Below are 24,187 nucleotides of genomic sequence, written 5' to 3'. Positions count from 1 at the left end.
CCACCCCTCCTCTAATTACAGCCTAGAATTGAAGCCTCCTGTATTCCATGTCACACAGTCATCTAAAAATTCCTTCCCATGTCCCTTTCAGGCACTAACCTACAGTCACTGAGCTGCTTCCAAACCTAGGACCTGCAGAGCTCCGGGTAGAAGCAGCTTCAAGGTTGTAAAGCTTTGGGACACAAGGCTGTTAGGTTCCCTCTTCTGGGGTGAAGCACAGAAGAGAGTACACAGTAACATCACGTCTGTTTTGTTCACTACTGTATCCCCAGTGCCTAGCATAAAACCTGGCACATGGTAAGAGTTCCATAACCAACTGTTGCCTGACTGAATGGGTAGGAAGGGAAGAGTCAAAACAGGGGTAGAAGAGCCAGTAGAGCTAAAGGGCTCTGTGCTCTGACAGAGAAAAGAGGTGAAGGTATGGGGGTAAAATAATGTGAAGTTCAGGTTTTTGGTTCCAACACCATGGTCATTTCTTGTTTAAGGAACTAGCTAAGACAGATGTCTCTAGATCATATCAGACAAAATGGGTTCTATGGAACACAACTACTATGAAACAATGGTGTTTCCATCAAATACACTTGAAACAGAATTAAACTAAGTTAAAATAGTTTCTTCTCAGCACTTGCAATATACTAAAGTGTATTTTAATTATCTCAGAAAGAATACGGTATGGAGAATTTGAGAATAAAAGTATGACCAGAGAACCTTTTTTCTCAGAGTATATTAGTGTTCCAAGGGGCATGCTTTGGAAAATAATGCTCTCACTAACCTCGTAAATAACCCAGATCCTTAAACACTTCCTGGTTCAATGATGATCCAGTGATAAGATGTATAAAGGACAAATGTCCACTTGCTTAAAAACTATTTTGGTTGATATTCTGTATAACTCTAGCCTATCATAATTCTATATTCATACCTAATACAGTCATCTCTAAAAGATGGCCAGACATCTTTTTAAATACTTCCAGTAACGGGACACTCAACATACCACAAAATAGCTATTAGCATTAAAGGTACTTTGGCTATCTGGAAATCCTCTTCAACTATTAAGTAACTTCAAAATTTTCCTTTACTATTTTCCACATGCACAGAAAACTCCACTAAAGATTTCACTCATTCAACCAAAAATATTTATTGACTGTCTTTTTTGTTACAAGCACTTTACAACGTTAACTATAGTATAGTTACAATGGTGAAGTAACAAAGTTGCATTCCCTACCATCATTTAAAAATTAAAAGAATTTGCAAATATTTTAGATATAAATAAATGCTTTTTTTAATTGCCAAAAAGAATACATGTAACTATTTGCTCATGACATTTTACCATACACTATAAACAAAATCCATTCTAACACTAGAAAAAATAGCCACCAAACTGTAAGCAATGATTAAATGAAGAAGAAAAAATGTCATTGTCTGCCTTTTATTTCATTGCCTGGATGTATTACAAAGTGAATTTCAACTCAAATTTTATAATTATCCATTCAAATACCATGAATTAAACATTAAATTGCTTTACAAAGATGAAGTATCAAAGGAAAATGTTTAAACATTCATTAAGTGAAAAGTAGACCATATTTGTTATTATTGCAATGTTAAAATATTTCTGCACCTGGAAATAGAAAAAAAATTAAAGTTATACAGATATGGTTGGGTTGGTAGTACTTTCCCCTTTTAAAATTTCTTTTAATATTGTTGTTATATTGCTTTTTTTTAGATAATTTACTTTTAGCTATTATGAACAGTGCTGCTATGAATACTCTTATACAGGTCTGTCTATCAAAAATATTTTCATTTCTTCTGGGTAACTATCTAGGAGTGTAATTGCTGGATCATAGGGTAAAATTATGTTTGGTTTGAACTTTTTCCAAAGTGGTTGAACCACTTTACACTCCCACCAATGATGTATAAGAGTTCTGATTTCTCCACATCCTCACCAACATTTCATATTGAGTGTTTTTTATTCTAGCCATTGTGGTTGGTGTGCAGCAGAATCTCATTGTGATTTTAATTTGCATTTCCCTGATGACTGGTAGAGTCAAGTACTTTTGTCATGTGCTACTGGATAATCAAATATCTTCATGAATTATCAGCTCAAATCTTCTTCCCATTATTTTTTGGAATGTCATTTTATTATTGACATTTATTTTAGGTTTAAAACTATTTCATGTGGTAGTTTTAAAAGGGGGAAGTGGATACCATTAAATATCACTGATACGACATCAAGCTTTTCACAATTTTGTTATATTGGAACAAAAAATAAATACAGTACAGCTTTTCTGGAAGTGTACAGGGACTCAGCCAATAACTGCCACATCTAAAAAACTCAAAAGCTGTTAACAAGAGATGTGGAAGATATCCTCAAAGAACTCAAGATGCAAATCTTCTTCAAAGTCTGTGGCATATTACTCTCCTTGGAAAGTACATTTTGATACCAATGAATGAAGTTGGATATTACTACCCTTAAGTTTCTATTTAAGGAATTTTTTTACCCTTCTTAATATTGAGACTTTTGGAAAAAATGTTTTTGACTCTATTGGTATACTACTTCAAACTACTGCTTGATCCCCCACCTTAAATAAGAGCAAAGTACACCAACAAATCTCCCTGAAAATAAAAAGACAATTTAGAGTTCAGCTATTTTACTTAGTGTCACCTACCTAGTATTTGCCTATCTTTACTTACAGTATTGAAAATTATTTTAGTTCATCTCTGGGTCTCTATTATGCTCAAAGTAATAATTAAGATAGGTTAAAAAAGTACTTGGTTCATAATAAATGATTAGTCCAGTCACTTGTTCTACTTTCAGCTCAACTAATACTGCAAGTTTTAGTCTCACTCCTTTTTATCTGTGCAGTTCACTCACAATAGCTCAAAGCCACATTATACTGTCTTTTTGACTGTTCTGTCTTTGAACTTCTGTAGCAACAGCAGCTGTTTTGTTGTCCTGTCTTCCCCCCAGCTCCTCCCCTCATACCTTACTATTCTTATTAACTTACAAAAAAGGCATAGTATTCACAAAGAAAAAAAATAAGGGCAACAGTATCAATTTATTGACATTTTTAAAGCTTGCCATTGAAAATCATGTACAATCCTCTCCCGGCTATCTTCTCACAGCGACTAAACTACTCCTTGATGCTACTGGTCATATCCTCAGTATTACACACTCAGTACAATTGTGCTTTTTAAGCAGTTGTCAGTCTGACAAAGTAATCACATGTGAAAAAAACGTACATTTGATAGGTTAATAGTGCTTTTTATGGATTTGGAGAAAAAGTAAAGATGGCTTAAGAATCTTAATCTGCTTATCCCAGAGTCCACACCCTGAAAATTTTCAACAACAGTCTTAAAATCACTTTTTGAAAGTACAAATGACATCTCAATTTGAACTTAATCATAATGAAGATTGTCCTAAGGAAAGCAGAATAATTTCATTTTTAAATGCCCATCATAATACCTAGATTGTTCTATAGTCTTAGCAACTTAGATATACAAACCTGTAATAGTTTTGACAGAATGGATAGAGAAGGCAGGCCAATTTTAAAGTTGAAAAGAATAACACGAATATCTGAGAAGGGAAAAAGGGAGAGAAAAAGCAAGGAGGAAAAAAATCTGTGATTACAATCTGAGTGAGAAGAATGCCAATGTTCAGTTTGTAGAAAAGACTACTATGTTCATAATATATTAGAGAAAAAACTATGCATAATGTTCATAAAATTATATATGCATAGAAAAGAGAGTAGAGGATTCTACACCAGAATCTTAATTGTAATTTCTTTAAGGAATGGGATGGTAGGTGACAGTCTGCCATTTTTGCAATTCTGTATTTCCCAGATTTTCTATAATAAACCTACATTACTTTCATAAAAAAAAAAAGAATAGTGTTTTTAAAACTGCTTTAAAAGAAAAGAACAAATGAATTATGAAACAGTCTATATATAATAGAATCTATTTATATAAAATAATGGAATTGCACATTTGTGTGCCAGATATACAGAATGTGAGTTTTTCATTTTTCCCAAACATAAGTGCAGAATTGTCTTAAATTTTATTAGCACAATGGGTGAAAGAGCCCTTTCACTCCATAAAAAATGTTGTGTGCTGATGTTTTTAACAATAATCTTCTGAACTATCAAAAAGAACACAGAAAAAATCAGTAAAAAAATAAATTAAAAAAATGTACAAAACTTAAATTACTTATTTTACTAACAATTAAAAAGTACTTGATTCAGCAACTATAATATATATGTAAGATAATATATTGTATTAATATAAATAACAGTGAGGCTACTAAACTTTGTCATTAGATAAATACAGAGAGTCGAGTAAGAAAAACAATGAATGGATAACTTACTTTGTACATGATTATTAACATCATTTCCATTCTTTAAAAATACTCTAAGAAAATGATTTGTTTTAAATGCTTCAAGTGAATAGTACTAACAGTGGATAAAATATGTTTATTAAGCTGATCCCTCTAAACCCAATTTTCCTTGACTCGTATCTTGATTAGTAATTATCAGTTATTATACACTGCATCATTTATTGGCAATTATGCAAATGCCCAGACTCTGGCTCAGCTGCCCTGTTTCTGCCCTGATCATTGATCATCAGCTCTCACTTGCTTTAAAATTTGACTTTTCTCATTGCATTTGATATTACTGACAGTTGGTTTACAAATGAATTGCCTACTCTAACCTTCCACTTCCAGTTTCCAACCCACTCATAGGACTTGGATAACAAAGGAATATGCTCTATATACACAAAACCACAGAAAAGGAGGACGGAAAGGAGATAAACTTAACAATGTGCCTTTGTAGAAACAACATGATGCTAGTAACCAAGAACAGATCTCACTTAAAGTTTTGGAATTTAAATAAATTTAATAATTTTCTTTTCAAAAATACATCAAATTAGTTAATTTCTATGTTAACAAGTCATAACTAGGTCTAAAATATTAGTTATTTAACCATAGCCACAAAATAAAATAATTCAATTCAGTACCTGTGGTACAATCTTGAAAATAAAATTACAAATGAAATTCAACAGTGTTTTAAAAAAAACCCAACGGCAAACAACTGTCATTTTACTTCCTTTCCTCTGTCTGCATTTGGCACAATTCATGTATTTGTTGTCTCCTGAAAAATATATTTAACAATAATTCTTCATGAACAGTGTGGCCAAAAAAAAAAACCAACTAAATTACAATGCTATCAATAAAGAATTAAATATAAAACTAACCAGTATTAAATGTAATTTTAAAAGATATTTTATATAATCTTGAAATAACCTTTTTTGCTTACTAGTGAGACTGAACACTATTTAAAATTTATTAGCTATTTTCTCCTACAAAAGCTGTTTATTCATGTCTTTGGACCACTTATCTACTGGATGTTTTTCTTACCAGTCTATTTAAGTAAGCTCATTATGGAATGTGGATGTTATCTCTTTCTATAATATATTTTGCAAATCTTTTACCCATTTCTATTTACTGTTTTTTTCCTTCAGATTTTTGGTTACTGCTCCCTCATTTCTTAATCACAGGTTACTATGTTTAGTATATGAAATGATGATAACGAACTAACAAATTTAGCAATTTTTTCCCCACAAATGAGAATTAGGGGAGAAACATACTGTTGCTAAGGTTTCCGGCAAAACGGAAGGACAAGCATTAATCTAGTTGTCACATAGAAACAATTGTAATATTTTCCAAGTGATTCACAAATGTTCCAAACTATGAGCTAAGTCATGAATTGATGACTGAGGAAGCAAAAAATAGTGAATACAAGGTAGACTGCCCCACAAAATATTCAAACTTAATGAAAATGATTAAAAGATACACTAATTAATGGCCAGAAAATAAAAATATTGATATAAGAAATAAAAAGTATGAGAAGTCCTTTGTCTTTCCCTATAGGTGATTTATTGGAAGGATAAAAAGGAGCTAGGACTATATTTCTATTTTATGAATATCTAGCAGACACAATCCCCCCAACATGTGTAAAATAATTTCTCTTTACAAGACTATTAATTTTAGAGTCACCTCAGGAAAATAATACAAAAACAGTACCATAAACAGTGAAAAGACAAAATTTTGAAGTAGAAAGCTAAAGCTTTCCATTAAAATTATCAATACATTGGTATAAAAAGTAGAGATGTTTAAGAAAATCTGGTAAACAAAATCAAAATTACAGAAAAAAGTAATAACAGTTGTTTATATTACAAAATTATACTTGGTTTATAAAATGATTCAACAAAAGGCCTTCTAAAACATCAGTTTCCTTAGTCCATTTAACAAAGGTAAATATATAAAATTTCAGTTTCTCTTTGAGACGGTGATCCAAACTTCTTCCCTTGATGATGTTACCAATTCATACTTTGTTTCAATAATTTGTCCCTCAACAGAATGTAGATGCAATCTCCTCACCAATACACTGAGAAGTACTGTGGTCACCATATATGCAAACCTAGTTAAAAAGAAAGTGGACTAGTTAATAAAGATACTCTGCAAATAAGAGAAATTATACTTTATTATATAGACCGCTCATTCTCATCAACAGTCATCATCAAAGTTATTAGTACATACTCTTGCATCTTTTCCTTTCACCTCACCTCAACTCTGGGCATTCCTGCGTGCCTGAGAATCCAAGCAAGGAGAAAGTTTTCATTACTGATTCATCATCAAACCGGTCTGGATCAAACCTACAAAAAAGATTTTTGTCTGATCACAACATAGCTATGCTACTATTTTACAAACTCACACTGTAAACACATGAGTATGTAATAAAGCTTAAAAGATACTGAAAATAAAAAAAAGTGATGTCACAATATATTTAAATATCACCTACTGTTATGTTCCCAAATGACGGAACATATTTCTTTCGGTTTCTTGTTTTATTATTTCTAAATAATTGAAGCAAAATACATTTCTCTGAAACCAGCAAGGAATGAAGTTATAATATGATTTATATTATTTTATGAGATATAAGGTTATATCATACAAAATCATACAATATTTAAATAAATTTAAAAATATTTAAAATATCTGCTACATGAAATCATCTGTTAAATGAGACATTTTAAACTGATGCTTCAATTAAAATGTATTTCTTGAAGTTGGATGCTCCAACCTTAAAATTATATCTATCAATTACATTATACCAAGACTTATTAATAAATAGGGTAAATGAAGGGGTGAGGAAAGCTTTTTTTAGTCTACAGCATTTCACTCAAAACAAGTCAACTGAGATCCATACATAATAGTCAAACTGTCAAATTCCAAAGACAAAGAGAATTTTGAAAGCAGCAAGAAAAAAGCAAGTCATCACATATAAGGAAACCTAAAGGAAATTAAATGCTGATTTCTCATCAGAAAACATGGAGGTGAGAAGACAGTGAGAAGTCATATTTAAAGCACTGAAAGGAAAAAGGGGTCAACCAAGAATTCTCTAACAGGTAAAACTATACTTCAAAAATTAGAAGAGATTAAGACATTCCCAAATAAAGAAAAGCTGAAGGGGTTCATCACCTCTGGACTGGCCCTATACAAATGGGAGTTCTAAAGACTGAAAGGAAAAGACACTGGTCAATAGACCAAATCTGCATGAAAAAATAAAGATCACTGATAAAAGTAAATAAATGAGTAAATATAAATGTCAGTACCCTTGGATTTTTGTTTGAAACTCCACTTTTTACTTCATCCATGATCTAAAATATATATGCATAAATTAATTATAGGTGGTGATGGTAGCACAACATTGTGAATATAATCAACAGTAATGAATTACATATTTGAACATGGCAAAAACAGGAAATTTTAGGTTGTATATATGTTACTACAATAAAAATGTAAAACAAAAAAAAAATATATAAGACTGTAAAACAGGAACAGTGAACGCTGTTGTAAAAAATGAACTACAGAGAGATAAGATGGCCGATTAGATGAGACAGACCAAACTTCTCTGCGAAGAACACCAGATGAAGGACAGAAAGTGCTAGAGAACAGTGGTTCCAGTGTTTCACCAGCTGGGCAGGGACTTCTACACCCATAGTGACTGTGTGCTTGAGAAACTGAGAGGTTGTATATGGGTGAGTGTTTAGACTGGAACGCCGATGGGGAAAGGGCAGCCAGAGCTGCAAATGCCACAGGGGAAAGGGCAGCTGGAGCTGAAGATGAGCATGGGGAGTATCCTTCCACACCCCAGACACCCTCCTCAGTACCTGACGTGGGTGATAACCCTTCACAGACCAGCGCCCAAGAGCCCCCATGCCCGGGACTGGCTGTTACAGCAGGGAGATGATCACAGAAGGAGGTAGCTTTCCACGCCCCATGCAGCATCTTTGCAGCTGGCTGGGAGACACTCCTTTTCAGCATCGTGGCTGAGAGCTCCCTTAAGGGTATTTGGGATTCAGCGGACTTGTGATAGTGTGTGCTCTTCCTCCACAGAAGCCCAAGGTATGCACAGCCTAGAGACGGGGTGCCGCATGGAAGTGCTAGGAACCCTCCCCCAATCCCAGGGAACTGTGGGTGCCTCGCAGAGAAGGACTGCGGGGCATTTGAACTGGAGGGGCAGACGCGCAGGCCTGCATCCCCAGAGTATGCCACCTGCAGCCCCGGGAAAGGCTGGGACCACTGTGACCTGGAGTGCTCTCCCTGCTGAACTGCAGAGGGCATGCCCTCCACCCACAGGGCTTAAGGTCCCCACTGCACATAGAAAATTAATGCACTGATTGGACTTCCACATGGTTTTGATCCCCACTTAGTGCACAGATGAAGCTGGGGAGAACCAGCTTGAGGGTAACAGGTGGCTCAGGAATGCCATCTGCTGATAGGTCAGGGAAAGTGCACTCCACCAAGCTGTAACTGTCAAATTGTAGTTATGTGTTCAAATAAGCCTGCATATCCTACAAGAACCCCATCAAGATAAGCAAATTCCAAGAGGCCAAAAACAACAGAAAATTATAAAGCAGGTGAAGAAAGCAGAAGATTTGGATATATCGAACTCCCAAATTGAAAAGCCAGAGGAGACATAGAATTTAGAGGAATTAATCAAAGAAATACTCACAAACAATAATATCATGGCTCAGGATATAAAGGATATGAAGACCCTTGTTCTGGTATGCTAATGCTGCCATTATGCAAAACACCAGAAAGGACTGGCTTTTACAAAAGGGGTGTATTTGGTTACAAAGTTATAGTCCTAAGGCCATTAAAGTGTCTAAGCTAAGGTGTCAACAACAGGGTACCTTCACAGAACAATGGTCATTGGCATCCCGATAAACTGTTAGCTAGGAAGGCACATGGCTGGCGTCTCCTTGCTCTCAGGTTGCGTTTCAAAATGGCATTCTCCAAAATGTGTCAGCTTTCAAAAGACATCTTCAAAATGTGTCTCTCAGCTGCAGCACTCCAAGCTCCTCCTGTCTGGGCTCTTATAATCAAGATCCAGGCTGAATGGGCAGGGCCACACTTCCATGGAAACATTCAATCAAGAGGTCACACCCTAACCAAAGGTGTCACAGTTGAGTCGGTCACATCTTCATGGAAACAACGTAATCTCAACATCCCATGAGATTGGATTAAAAGATCATGGCGTTTTCTTGGAGGACATAATATATCCAAACTGGCACATTCCACCCCCTGGACCCCAGAAAAACACAATCTTTCCATTTACAAAATACATTAATCCCATCACAATATCATAGAAACTTAAATCTTTTCAGTAACAACAGTTAAGTACAACATCCAATCAAAATCAGTTACATGTGTCATCTAGTCCTAAAGCAAAGTTCCTTTCTGACTGTGGACCTGAGAAACTCAGAAAAAGTTATCTACTGCCAATATACAAAGGAAGGACAGTCATAGGATAAATGTTCCCATTGCCATAAGGAGAAACAGTAAGGAAAACAGGGTTCATGGGACCGAAATAGTTCCTAAAACCCACAGGGCAAACTCCACTAGATTTCAAAGTCTAAGTCATTTACAGAATGATGTTTTATCCTTGGGGCTAGAGAGAGCGGCATTCCTACATTTTCCAAAGGTTTACACAGCAGCCCTTTTCTCTCCAAACGCTGGGTTGAGTGCTCCAACATATCCACACATTGTGGAGACGACCTTTTATTCTGCCCCAGCCTCCTAAAAAATCGGGTTGCCACCTTTACTCTGCTCTAGGGCAAAGGCTCTCCCCTCTCCAAACAGTAGGGTGGCAGCCAGGCTCTCCCCAATCCCTGGGGAATGTACTCCACCCTCTCTGAGGCCTCAGGTGGCAGCACTCTTCCCGAGCATCGAGGCAGAAGGGCTGCCCTCTGCCTCCAGGACAAATTCATCTGATCCACATGGGTAGGCGGCTCCACTCTCCCTGCCTGAGACCTCTTGACTCCAGACTTCAATCTCCATGGCTCTGTCTTTGAAAAAATTTTCCTTCAATTTGTTCCTTCCATTTATACAGATATCACAAAAATTCTGCAGGCTTGGCATGCAGTTTACAGGAGACAAAACCATCAGACAATAGAACTTTCCACAAATCCTTTCTGAATAACTCCATCACCAATTCTGGTTTGTACCGAAATGGCGGTTGGGTTCCATGTTTGGTTTAAATCCTCCCATGGGGGTGTATCTTCTAGGGTCTCACTTTTTGGAAGCCCAGAGTTTTCCATACTATCAGTTTCTGGTTTCTTTGTACCCAAGTGTTCAATTGTCAGATCATCTCTATCCTCTCGCATTTTACTATTAGCTGCAAGGAGAAGCCAGGCTACATCCTCCAAACACAGTCTGGAGATCTCCTCAGCTAAGCATCCCACCTTGTCGCTAAATTAGGCCTTCCATCAGAATATCAGAACACAATTTTGCCAAATTCTCTGCCATTTTACAACAAGGTTAGCCTTTCTTCCAGTTGGCAATGACACATTCATCATTTCTGCTCAAGCCCTCATCAAAAGTATCTTTACAGTCCATATTTCTACCAAGAGTCTCTTCAAAGCAATTTAGGCCTTTTCTATCACGCGCCTCACAATTCTTCCAGAATCTTCCCCTTATCCATATAAAAAGCCATTCCAACATGTTTGGTATTTGCACACTCAGCAGCACCCCACATCTCTGATACCAAAATCTGTTCAGGTTTGCTAATGCTGCCGTTAAGCAAAATACTAGAAATGGACTGGCTTTTCTAAAGGGGGTTTATTTGGTTACAAAGTTACAGTCTTAAAGCCATAAAAGTGTCCAAGCTAAGGTATCAACAATACTGTACCTTTACCAAAGCAAGGCCAATAGTGTCTATAACACCTCTGTTAGCTGGGAAGGCAAGTGGCTGGCAACTGCTGATCCCAGATTGTGTTCCAGCTTCTCTCTCAGCTACTGTGCATTCTTCAAAATGCTGCTCTTGGGGCGTTTTGTCCTCTCTTTCCTTCTCCAGAGCAAAAGTCTGCTTTCAACGGCCATCTTCATGGCTCTCTAAGTTGCAACAGCAAGCTCCTTCTGTCTGAGCTCTTATGTAGGACTCTAATAAACTAATCAAGGCCCACATTGAATGGGTGGAGCCACAACTCTATGGAAATTATCTAATCAGAGTTATCACTTACAGTTGGGTGGGTTACATCTCCATGGAAAGAACTTAATCCAAAATTTCAACATAACCGACACTAACATGTCTGTCACACAAGACCAGATTAAAAGATCATGGCTTTTTCTGGGGGACATAATATACTCAAACTGGTAAACCCTAGAAGAGCATAAAGAAGAATTTGGAAGAGTAAATTAAAAAAATACCACATCTTATGGAAATAAAAGATTCTGGTGATCAAATTAAAAAGATTCTTGAGACACAGAAGACTAGATAGGAAGAGGCAGAAAAAAGAATGAGTGAACTCAAAGACACCATGATGGAAAGTGAAAGCACAAAAGAACAGTGAAAAAAATAAAAAATCTGAAGTGGATCTCAGGGAAATGATGCACAGCATAAAGTGCATGTTTTAGTTTGCTAATGCTGCTGGAATGCAAAACGCCAGAGAAGGATTGGCTGTTATAAAAGGGGGTTTATGTGGTTACACAGTTACAGTCTTAAGGCCATAAAGTGTCCAAGGTAACACATCAGCAATCGGGTACCTTCACTGGAGGATGGCCAATGGTGTCTGGAAAACCTCTGTTAGCTGGGAAGGCACGTGGCTGGCGTCTGCTCCAAAGTTCTGGTTTCAAAATGGCTTTCTCCCAGGACATTCCTCTCTAGGCTACAGTTCCTCAAAAATGTCACTCTTTTTGTCCTCTCTCAGCTTCTTCGGACCACGAGTCTGCTTTCAACAGCCGTCTTCAAACTGTCTCTCATCTGCAGCTCCTGTGCTTTCTTCCAAGTGTTCCTCTTGGCTGTAGCTCCTCTTCAAAATGTCACTCTCAGCTGCACTGAGTTCCCTCTGCCCGTCAGCTCATTTATATGGCTCCACTGATCAAGGCCCACCCTGAATGGGTGGGGCCATGCCTCCATGGAAATTATCTCATCAGTGGGTCACATCTCCATGGAAATCTAATCAGCACCAAAATGTCTGCCCCACAAGACTGCATCAAAGAATATGGCTTTTTCTGGGGGACATAACACATTCCAATTGGTACAGTGCACAAATATAAGAATCATTGGCGTTCCAGAAGGGGAAGAGAAAAGTAAAAGGATAGGAAGAACATTCGAAGACATTGTCGGGGATAACTTCCCAACCCGTCTAAACAACATAAATCATAGACGCCTAATGAACTCCAAATAGAATAAATCCAAATAAACCCACTTGGAGACATGTTCTGCTCAGATTGTCAAATGCTGAAGAGAAGGAAAAAGTTCTGATAGCAACAAGAGAGAAGCAATTCACCACATACAAGGGAAACCACATAAGACTAAGTACTGACTACTCACTGACTACCTGGAGGCAAGAAGGCAGTGGTATGACATATTTAAAATGCTGAAAGAGAAAAATTGCCAGCCAAGAATTCATTATCCAGAAAAATTCTCCTTTAAAACTGAGGGAGAGCTTAAAATTTTCACAGACAAACAAATGCTGAGAGAATTTGCTAACAAGTGACCAGACCTATGAGAAATACTAAGGGGGGCTCTACTGGCTGAGAAAAAAAAGAAAGGAGAGAGAGGTCTGGAGAAGGACACAGAACTGAAGAGTTTCAGTAAAGATACCTCAAAGGAAATAGAGAGAGGAAAAAATACTTCTGACAAATAAAAACTGAAGGATAAGATGGCTGATTCAAGAACTGTCTTCACAGTAATAACATTGAAGGTGAATGCATTCAACGCCCCAATTAAAAGATACAGATTGACAGAATGGATTAAAAATATGAACCATCAATATGTTGCTTACAAGACATTCATCTTAGACCCAGAGACACAAAGAAATTGAAAGTGAAAGAATGGAAAAAACTATTCAATGCAAGCTACAGCCAAAAGAAGGGGTAGTAATATTAATCTCAGATTAAATAGACTTTAAATGCAAGGATGTCATAAGAGACAAAGAAGGACATTATATACTAATAAAAGGGACAATTCAATAAGAAGAAATAACAATCACAAATGTTTATGCACCCAAGAAAGGTGCTCCAAAGAACTTGAGACAAACATTGGCAAAACTGAAGAAAGCAATAGATGTTTCAAAAATAATTGTAGGAGACTTCAATACATCACTCTGTCCTATACATAGATCAATCAAACAGAAGACCAATAAGGATACTGAGAACCTAAACAATGTGATAAATGAATTAGAGTTAACAGACATTTACAGAACATTACATCCCAAAGCACCAGGATACACATTCTTCTCTAGTGCTCATGGAACCTTCTCCAGCATAGATCATATGCTGCAACATGAACAAGTCTCAAAAATGTAAAAAGACTGAAATTATTCAAAGCACATTCTCTGATCACAATGAAATACAACCAGAAGTCAACAACCATCAAAGATCTAGAACATTCACAAATATTTGGAGGTTAAACAACACACTCCTAAACAATCAGTGGGTTAAAGAAGAAATTGCAAGAGAAATTGCTAAATATCTAGAGACAAATGAAAATGAGAGCACAACATACCAAAATTTATGGAATGCAGTGAAGGTGGTATTGAGGGGGAAATTTATAGCTATAAATGCACACATTAAAAAGGAAGAAGGAGCTAAAATCAAAGAATTAATGGAACAAGTGAAGAAGCTAGAAAATGAACAGCAAACAAATCCTAAACCAAGCAGAAGAAAGTAACAAAGATTAAAGCAGAAATAAAAGATACAGAGAAACAAAAAAAAATAGCAAAAATAAGCAAAACCAAAAGTTGGTTCTTTCAGAAGCTCAACAAGATTGACAAGCACTTAGCTAGACTGACAAAATCAAAAGAGAGAACTCAAATAAACAAAACAATAAATGAGAGAGGGGACATTACCACAGATCCCAAAGAAATTTAAAAAATCATAAGAGGATACTATGAACACCTGTATGCCAACAAACAAGATAATTTAAAGGAAATGGATAATGTCCTGGAAACACATGAACAACCTAGAATGACCAGAGAAGTAACAGACACCCTCAACAAATCTACCACAAGCAAAGAGATCCAATTAGTCATCAAAAAGCTTCCCACAAATAAAAGCCCAGGGCCAGATGGCTTCACAGGTGAATTCTACCAAACTTTCCAAAAACAACTGACATCAATCTTACTTGAACTCTTTCAAAAAACTGAAGAAAATGCAACTCTATATAACTCATTTTATGGAGTCAACATCACTCTAATACTAAAACCAGGTAAAGATGCTACAAGAAAGGAAAACTACAGGCCAATCTCCATCATGAATATAGACGCAAAAATTCTCAGCAAAATACTTGCAAACCAAATCCAAAGATACATTAAAAAAAAATCATATACCATGACCAAGTGGGGGTTCATTCCAAGGTATGCAAGGACAGTTCAGCATAAGAAAATTAATCAATGTAATACAACACATTAACAAATCAAAAGGGAAAAAATCAAATGATCATCTCAACAGATGTTGAAAAAGCATTCGACAAAATTCAGCATCCTTTTTTTTAAATCAGATTTATTGAGATATTAAGTTATTCACATATCATACAATTCACCTATTTAAACTGTACAATTCAATGATTTTTAGTATATTCACAGATATGTACAATGGTCACCACAGTCAATTTAGAACATTTCTTATCACCTCAAAAAAAAAGACTCCATGCCCTTTAGCTATCATATCCCTACCCTACCGTTACCATCACCTTCTCCTGCCCCACCGCAACCCAGACAAACACCAACTTAAAGTGTCTCTTTAGATTTCCCTATTCTGGACTTTCATATGAATGGTGTCTTAGTTTGCTAATGCTGCGGAATGCAAAACAACAGAGATAGACTGGCTTTTATAAAAAGGGGGTTTATTTGGCTATACAGTTACAGTCTTAAGGCCATAAAGTGTCCACATCAGTAATCAGGTACCTTCACTGGAGGATGGCAAATGGCGTCCGGGAAACCTCTGTTAGCTGGGAAGGCACGTGGCTGGCGTCTGCTCCAAAGTTCCGGTTTCAAAATGGCTTTCTCCCAGGACATTCCTCTCTAGCAAGCTTGCTCCTCTTCAAAACGTCACTCACAGCTGCATTCCGTTTCCTCTCCTTGAGCCAGCTCATTTATATGGCTCCACTGATCAAGGCCCACCCCAAATGGGTGGGGCCATGCCTCCACAGAAATATCCCATCAGTTATCGTCCACAGTTGGGTGGGGCACATCTCCATGCAAACAACCTAACTGAAACGTTCCACCTTAATCCCCACTATTATGTCTGCCCCACAAGATTGCACCAAAGAATATGGCTTTTTCTGGGGGACATAATACATTCAAACCGGCACAAATGGTATCATACAGTATGTGGTCTTTTGTAACTGGCTTCATTCACTTTAGCATGGTATTTTCTAGGTTCATCCATGTTGTAGCATATATCAGTACTTCATTACTTTTTACAGCTGAAAAATAGTCAATTCTATAAGGATATACACATTTTCCTCATTCATCCACTGACAGACATTTGGATTGTTTCTACCTTTTGACTATTATGAATAATACTGTTATAAACATTCATGTACAAGTTCCTTTATGGATATGTTTTCATTTCTCTTGGGAATATATATCTAGAAGTGGAATTACTGAGTCATGTGGTAACTTCATGTTTAATCATTTGAGGAACTGTCAAATTGTTTTCCAAAATGGCTGCACCATTTTACATTCCCACCAGCAGTGTATGAAGGTTGCAACTTCTCCACATCCTTACCAACACCTAGTATTTGATTTTTTTATTCTAGTCAGTCTAGTGACTGTACCTAATTTTGTTTTTTTAATTCAATTTTATTGAGATTGTTCACATACCATACAATCATCCAAATTGCACAATCAATTGCCCACAGTACCATCACACAGCTGTGCATCCATCACCACAAATAATTTTTTTTCAATTTTTAGAAAATTTTCATTACTCCAGAAAAGAAATAAAAACAAAAAAGAAAACTCAAAGCCTCCCTCCCATACCCCTAACCACTCCCTTACAATACTGACTCACAGTGTTGGTATAGTACATTTGTTACAGTTGATGAAAGAATGTTAAACTACTACTAACTGTAGGACATAGTTTACAATAGGTATACTTTTCCCCTATATACCTCTCTATTACTAACTTCTAGTTACAGTGTCATACATTCGTTCCAGTTCATGAAAGAGATTTCTAATATTTGTACAGTTAATCACGGACATTGTCCACCACAAGATTCACCACTTTTTATACATTCCCATGTTTTAACCTCCAACTTTCCTTCTGGTGACTTACGTGACTCTAAGTTACCCCCTTCCACTACATTCACACACCATTCAGGACTATTAGTTATTCTGACAATAACGTGCTTTCATCACGTCTGTCCATTTCCAAACACTTAAGCTCAACCTAGTTAAATATTCTGTTTATAATAAGCAATCGCTCCCCATTCTTTAGCCTCGTTCGATATCCTGGTAACCTATATTTCATGTCTATTAGTTTACATGTTATAATTAGTCCATATCAGTGAGACCCTACAATATTTGTCCTTTTGTGTCTGACTTATTTCACTCAATACAGTGCCAAGGTTTCTTCATCAACCCATTTTTTAAGACAGTTTTGTTCAAACATCATACATTCCATCTTAAGTAAACAATCGATGGTTCCCTGTATAATGATGTATTTATGCATTCACCACCATCGCAACTATCTATATAAGGACATCTCCATTTCTTCCACAAAGGAGAAAGAGTCAAAGAAGGTAGAGGGACAAAAGAAAAACAAAGGAAAAAACAGACAGCTAAAAAGCAATAAAAGGAAAGACAGAATTAAAGTACAATAAAAGCATCTGACAACATCACCAATACCAAGAGTCCCATACCTGTACTGTGTATCACCCTCTTATAGGCATTTAGCTTTGGTATATTGCCTTTGTTACATTAAAGGAAGCATAATACAATGTTTCTGTTAACTATAGTCTCTAGTTTGCATTGATTGTATTTCCCCCCCAAACCCACCCCATTTTTAACACTTTGCAAGGCTGACATTCATTTATTCTACCTCATGTAAAAACATATTTGTATATTTTATCACAATTGTTGAGCACTCTAGGTTTCACTGAGTTATACAGTCCCAGTCTTTATCTTTCCTCTTTCCTTTTGGTGTCCCACATGCCCCTAACCTTTCTCTTTCAACCATACTCACAGTCATCTTTGTCCAGTGTACTTACTACATTGTTGTGCTGCCATCACCCAAAATTGTTTTCCAAACCTCTCACTCCTATCTTTTCCTATCTGTCTGTAGTGCTCCCTTTAGTATTTCCTGTAGAGTACTCTCTCATTGTCTGTTTGTCAGAGAATATTTTAAACTCTTCCCCATATTTGAAGGACAGTTTTGCCTGATACAGGATTCTTGGTTGGCAGTTCTCTCTTTCAGTATCTTAAATATATCACACCACTTTCTTCCTGCCTCTATAGTTTCTACTGAGAAATCTGCACACAGTCTTATCAAGCTTCCTTTGTAAGTGATGGATCGCTTTTCCCTTGCTGCTTTCAGTATTCTTTGTCTTTGACGTTTGATACTCTGATTAATAAGTATCTTGGCATAGGTCTATTCAGATCTATTCTGTTTGGGGTACGCTATGCTTCTTGGATTTGTAATTTTATGTCTTTCATAAGAGATGGGAAATTTTCATTGATTATTTCCTCTATTATTGCTTCTGCCTCTTTTCTCTTCTCTTTTCCTGGGACACCCATGCACTTCATGCTGTCATTCAATTCCCTGAGATGTTGCTCATATTTTTCCATTCTTTTCCCTATCTGTTCTTCTGTGTGTAGGATTTCAGGTGTCTTCTCCAGTTCCTGAATGTTTTCTTCTGCCTCCTGAAATCTGCTGTTGTATGTCTCCATTGTTTTTTCATTTCTTGTGTTGTTCCTTTCATTTCCATAGATTCTGCCAGTTTTTTTTTCAAACTTTCGATTTCTACCTTATGTTTGCCAGTACTTTTATATCCTTCATCTCTTTTGCCATATCTTCCCTGAACTCATTAACTTGGTTTTTTAATTGATTTAGCATAATTATTTGAAAATCTTTAATTGACTGCTTCATTAAAATGAAACAATATCTCAACTATATCTCAACTGAGGTGTAAGTTTGCTCCTTTGGGCCATATCTTCGTTTTTCCTAGTATGATTTGTAGTTTTCTGTTGTCCAGGCATCTGGTTTCTTTGGTTAACCCAATCAGATTTTCCCAGACCAGAATGGGTTCAGGTCTCAGAATGGGATTATATTCAGTATCAAATTTCCCTGCAAGTGTGTCTTAGAAGATTGACAAACTTTGTTGTGAGGCCTCTAGCCGCTGTGCTTTTCCTAACCTGCCCAGCAGGTGGTACCTGTCAGCCTGTCACTCCCCACTGGTGTAAACAGGTATGGCCCCTTTAATTCTCAGCTTAGGTTGTTTCTATTTTGACTGTTTTCCCCCAGGCACTGGATCTGAGTTCTGAAGGGAAGGCAGGCACCAGAGCTGGGTCCCATCTCCTTCATCTTAGGGAAGATACACCACCTATGGAGTTATCTTCTGCACTTGAATTACTATTTTGTCTCTCTGACTCTGTTAACTGCACCCGTCTAGGTCAGAGTGCTGCGAATTTAAAATGTCTGAGGCTTTCTCCAGTGAGCCACTCAGGCTGAGAGAGAGAAAATGGAAAGAAAGCCCCTTTTCAGAGCCAGTCTGCTGCCCCCCAGTTTTGCCTGTCCATCACAGACAGTCTTCTGGGCTCCCTTTCCCCAGGGCACAGGCATTTTCCGGCTCTCTCAGGTCAGTCATTTCTAAAAGCCTATGTATTTTTTTTTCCGTCAGCCCCACCTCCTCTCCACTGGGAACCACCTCAGGGTACTTTGCTGCTTGTTAGGGGTTTGTCTATGTTTGTAGCTTGTATTCAGCAGTCCACATTTGTTAATTAAAACCCCAGTTGGAGCTTGGTTGCACTATATTCACTCGCTCCGGGAATGCTGCTTTCTCCCACAGCGAGGTCTTGCAGTTCAGCCTGCAATGGGGGCAGGGGGCTCCTGGCACAATTCCGCAGTTTTCACTTTTAGATTTTATACTGCAATTTCTCGGGCATTCCACCCAATCCAGGTTGGTGTACAATGTGTGGATAGTCACGGCTGTCCCCCAGCAGTTGTTCTAGATTATTTACTAGTTGTTTCTGGTTATTTAATAGTTGCTCCAGGGGACTAACTAAATTCCACACTTCTCTATGCCACCATCTTCTACACTTCCTCCTCAGCCTCCTTGTTCGATAAAAACACTTCGAAAGGTAGGAATTGAAGAAAACTTCCTCAATATGATGAAGAACAGATATGAAAAACCCACAGCCAGTATGTTACTCAATGGCGAGAGGCTGAAAGCCTTCATTTTAAGATCAAGAATGAGACAAGGATGCCCACTGTCACCACTATTATTCAACATTGTGTTAGAAGTTCTAGCCAGAGCAATCTGCAAGACAAAGAAATAAAAGGCATCCTAATTGGAAAGGAAGAAGTAAAGCTGTCATTATTTGCAGATGATATGATCTTATATTTTGAAAACCCTGAATAACTGACGCCACAACTACTTGAGCTAAAAAACAAATTTAGCAAAGTGGCAGGATACAAGATCAATGCACATAAGTCAGAAATGTTCCTATATACTAGAAATGACCTAACTGAAGAGACACTCAAGAAAAACATTCCATTCTTGATAGCAACCAAAAAAAAAAAAAAAAAAAAATCAAGTACCTAGGAATAAACTTAACCAAGGATATTAAAGACCTCTACAAAGAAAATTACATAACTTTATTAAAAGAAACAGAAGGGGACCTAAAGAGATAGAAAAATACTCTGTGTTCATGGACAGGATTCCACTTATACGATACATCTAAAATAAAGAAATCCATAGAGAGAGAAAGTAGATTAGCAGTTACCCAGGGCTAGGGGAGGGGAAATAAAAAGTTATTTCTTAATGGGTAAAAGAAGTTGTTGTTGGTGGGTATTAATAAGACTGCATCTAATTAGGAAAACAATATAATTTTGAAAACAAAGTAAGAAGAGAAATGGATGGTGGTGATAATAGCACAACGTCGGAACATGTTAATAAAGTGTTCCATTTAAATTGAACACTTAAAGTAGTTAAAATGTCAAATATTATAATTAGATATGTATATGCTACCACAAAATAAAACAAAAAAAAGTATGTCAGTGAGGGAATAGATACAAAAAACAAAAGAAATAACCCACTCATCATGGAGCATAAAAATTCCCTCAAAGTACATGGACTGATGGGCAGAAGGGCGAACTGTGGTCTATACATACAATGGAATATTGTGTGGCTGTAGAAAGGAATGACGCATGCAACAAGATGAATGAATTTTGAGGACCTTATGTTGAGCAAAATAAGCCAGAAATGAAAGGACCAATGTTGTATGGTTTCACTAATATAAACTAACTATAATGAGCAAACTCTAAGAATTAAATTCGGGAGCATTGGCTATCAGGAGACAGAAAGTGGGCAGAGATTCAGCAATAGATGATTAAGGAGAACAGAATGTTAAATGAGGCTCACTATAAAGTTTTCTAGATTGTAAGCTCTTATAGCAGTCACATTCGTGCCTGAGGTTTAACTGTTCTCTCTAAATTCTGACATGCTGTGCTCTTTTGTGTATAACCTGGTAGTTCCCTAAAACTTTGGGTATCTGTGTGACACCTGAGACTCAGAGTTAGAGTTCTGTAGCTCTGAAAGTCAGCATTACTCCATACAGCAACTGCTAAAAAAGCTGAAAAAGAGATCAGACTTTAATTAGAGATATGAATGAAGCTACTCTGGTCAGGACTAAGGCAAATCAGAATACGGGGTAAAGGATGCTATCGTCTGTGATTTAAAGCTTCAACTTCTGTGTGAGATCAAAGGAAGAGATAATTATTTTGTCCAAAACTTAAATTTCATGTAGCACACTATCTGATTTAACCTGTCTGGTCAGTTTATTTAAACAACCTAAATACATGGAGCCTAAAATAAAGAATGACAACATGTTATTCTGTACAGGTTATTTTAAGTCCCTTATATATTCCAGAGTACTCTGGGCAAAAAATAAAAAAAGTATTTGCAAAGTCCCTTGAGGGACTGGAGGAAAAATGTGGAACTATTAAACTTTCCCAGTTGGGGAATTCGTGATATTCTCTAAAACACAAAGGACCCCCATATTAATAAGCCAAGTCCTCAATCTTGAAGCTTGCCCTTATGAAACTTATTTTTGTAATGGCAAAGCTAAGCCTACTTATAATTATGCTTAATACTCACCCTCAGAGAACCTCTTTTGTTGCTCAGATGTGGCCTCTCTCTAAGCCAAACTCTGCAAATAAACTCACTACCCATCACCCTCCTTGGGACCCAGGGGTGTAAGTCTCCCTGGCAATGGGGGACATGACTCCCAGGGATGAGCCTGGCCATGGCCTGGTGGTATTGGCAGTGCCTTCTTGACCAAAAGGGGTAAAGCTTTAGTGGCTAAGAGATTTCAAATAGAGGTGAGAGGACATTCTGGAGGTTACTCTTATGTAAGCTTCAGCCAGATATTACAAATTGCCATGGTATGCCAAACCCCAACCAACAGTATTCCTGAAAACCCTGAAGAATTTCCCGGGCTCTATCTAAGACTCTATTAAAAAAAAGCTTTACCTATTAAATTTAGCTTTTCAGAAACTTAAAGCCTCCACATGGCTCTTATACCAGATAAGCCCTGAAACCCAGGGGTACCAGTCTCTCAAAGAACATCAACCAGTTTCATTCCTCTACCCCATAACACTGACAACCCTTTTCAGCACAAAGAAGTTAGAATGGTCATTGACCAGACATCCCTGAAGATTGAGAGAATGATCAAATGAGAGGGAAGAGGTGTAACTGAGAAATTAGAATTTAACAAATTATTATAACTCAGTATACAGATATTTCTTTTAGAATAGCCAGAAAGAAATACCTGAAATTGTTGAACTGTAATCCAGTAGCCAGAAGGAAATACCTGAAATTGTTGAACTGTAATCCAGTAGCCTTGATCTTTGATAATGATTGTATAATTATTCAGCTTTCATTTTGTGACTGTGTGATTGTAAAAACCTTGAGACTGACACCCCCTGTGCCAGTTTGGATGTATTATGTCCCCCAAAACTCCATGTTCTTTAGTGCAATCTTGTGGGGGCAGACACATTAGTGTCGATTGGGTTGGAATACTTTGATTGAGTGTTTCCATGGAGATGTGACTCAATCAACCATGGGCAAGACCTATGGACAATTTCCATGGAGGTGTTACCCAACCCATTTAGGGTGGGTCTTAATTAAATCACTGGAGCCACATAGAAGAGCTGACAAACAGAAGGAACTCAGTGCTGCTGCAACTAAGAAAGTCATTTTGGAGACCGCCATTGAAAGCAGACTTTTGCTAGTCCAGAGTTTGCCTGGAAGAATACCCCCAGATGCCTGGAGAGAAACATCCTGGGAGAAAGCCATCTTGAAACCAGAACCCTGGAGCCATGTGCCTGTGCCTTCCCAGCTGACAGAGGTTTTCCAGATGCCATCAGTGTTCTTCAGTGAAGATAGCCTATTGTTGATGCCTTTGTTTAGATGCTTGTATGGCCTTAAGACTATAACTTTGCAACCAAGTAAACCCCCTTTATAAAAGCCTATCCGTTTCTGATATTTTGCAAACAGCAGCATTAGCAAACCGGAACACCCCCTTTATCCAGTATATGGGTAGATGACTAATAAAATAAAGATGTGTGAAAAAATAATTTATAATAATAATAGGTTGAGAATGAGGGGAAAATACCCCTACATAAACAATGAACAAGAGTTAATAGTACTAATTTAAGAAGCTTTCATCAATTTTAACAAATGTAACTACTGTTAAAAAAATAGAATTACAAAAAAAATTACCATCATCAATTGTAACAAATTTTCTTCAACAGTGCAAGTGTTGGGGGAAGGGAGGTGTATGGGAGTCCTGTGTTTTATGCATGATTATTCTGTAAAACCACAACTCTAACAACAACAACAAAAATTACTAGGAAAATATTAAGTGAAAAAATAGAACAATATGTAATTTATGGTCCCATTTATGTTTTAAAAAAATCTGTTGCTATGTGTGAGTTTTCATTTGTAAATGCATACAGAAAGTCCTGGATGGATACACAGAACCCCAAGTTATTATCTCTGGAGAAGTGAGAAGGATTAGAGGGTTGGAAAAGGGAGACTTTCATTTTTAAAATTCTGTATATTTCCAAATTTTAAAAAATTACACTAAAAAAATTTCCTCAAGAATAGATGCTTTCAGAAAAACTAAACTCTTTTCTACTTTTGGAATATACTATATTTTCTATATAACACAGATAAAAAGGGGTTTGTTTTATTTTTAATTTAATTCCAAAATGAAAACAAATATATAATTTAGTCATATACGCTGAATTTTTTTATCTTTGCCTTCATTCTTTTTGGAGTGAAGAATTTTATTTTAGTCTGCCTTTTAATGTTGATAATATTCCATTACTTGGTATAAAATAATACATACATTATTATCGATTCAAGTTACAGATTTGATACAGGGCTCATTGCTTTGA

At 36.9% G+C, this 24,187-nt stretch overlaps 1 protein-coding gene across 2 annotated transcripts in view; it reads right to left on the bottom strand.

Annotated features, from left to right (window-relative positions):
• Positions 1–1,124: 1,124 nt before the first annotated feature.
• LOC119544340 (cytochrome P450 20A1) overlaps positions 1,125–24,187 on the bottom strand; it is a 122,501-nt gene continuing 99,438 nt past the window's right edge. The window contains exons 13-14 of one of the 2 annotated variants that reach the window (XM_037849742.1): positions 6,616–6,705; positions 1,125–6,470 (exon numbers count right to left, since the gene is read on the bottom strand). In XM_037849742.1, coding sequence (XP_037705670.1) covers positions 6,320–6,470; positions 6,616–6,705 — 241 coding nt within the window. In that variant the 3' untranslated portion in view covers positions 1,125–6,319. The remainder of the gene's footprint in view (positions 6,471–6,615; positions 6,706–24,187) is intronic. The other variant, XM_037849741.1, reaches the window with a different exon arrangement.

The sequence above is a fragment of the Choloepus didactylus genome, chromosome 9 (assembly GCF_015220235.1).
Source record: "Choloepus didactylus isolate mChoDid1 chromosome 9, mChoDid1.pri, whole genome shotgun sequence".
NCBI classification, from domain to species: domain Eukaryota; kingdom Metazoa; phylum Chordata; class Mammalia; order Pilosa; family Megalonychidae; genus Choloepus; species Choloepus didactylus.
The sequence above is the reverse complement of the archived record's forward strand: the minus strand, read 5'-3'. Positions and strand labels throughout refer to the sequence as shown.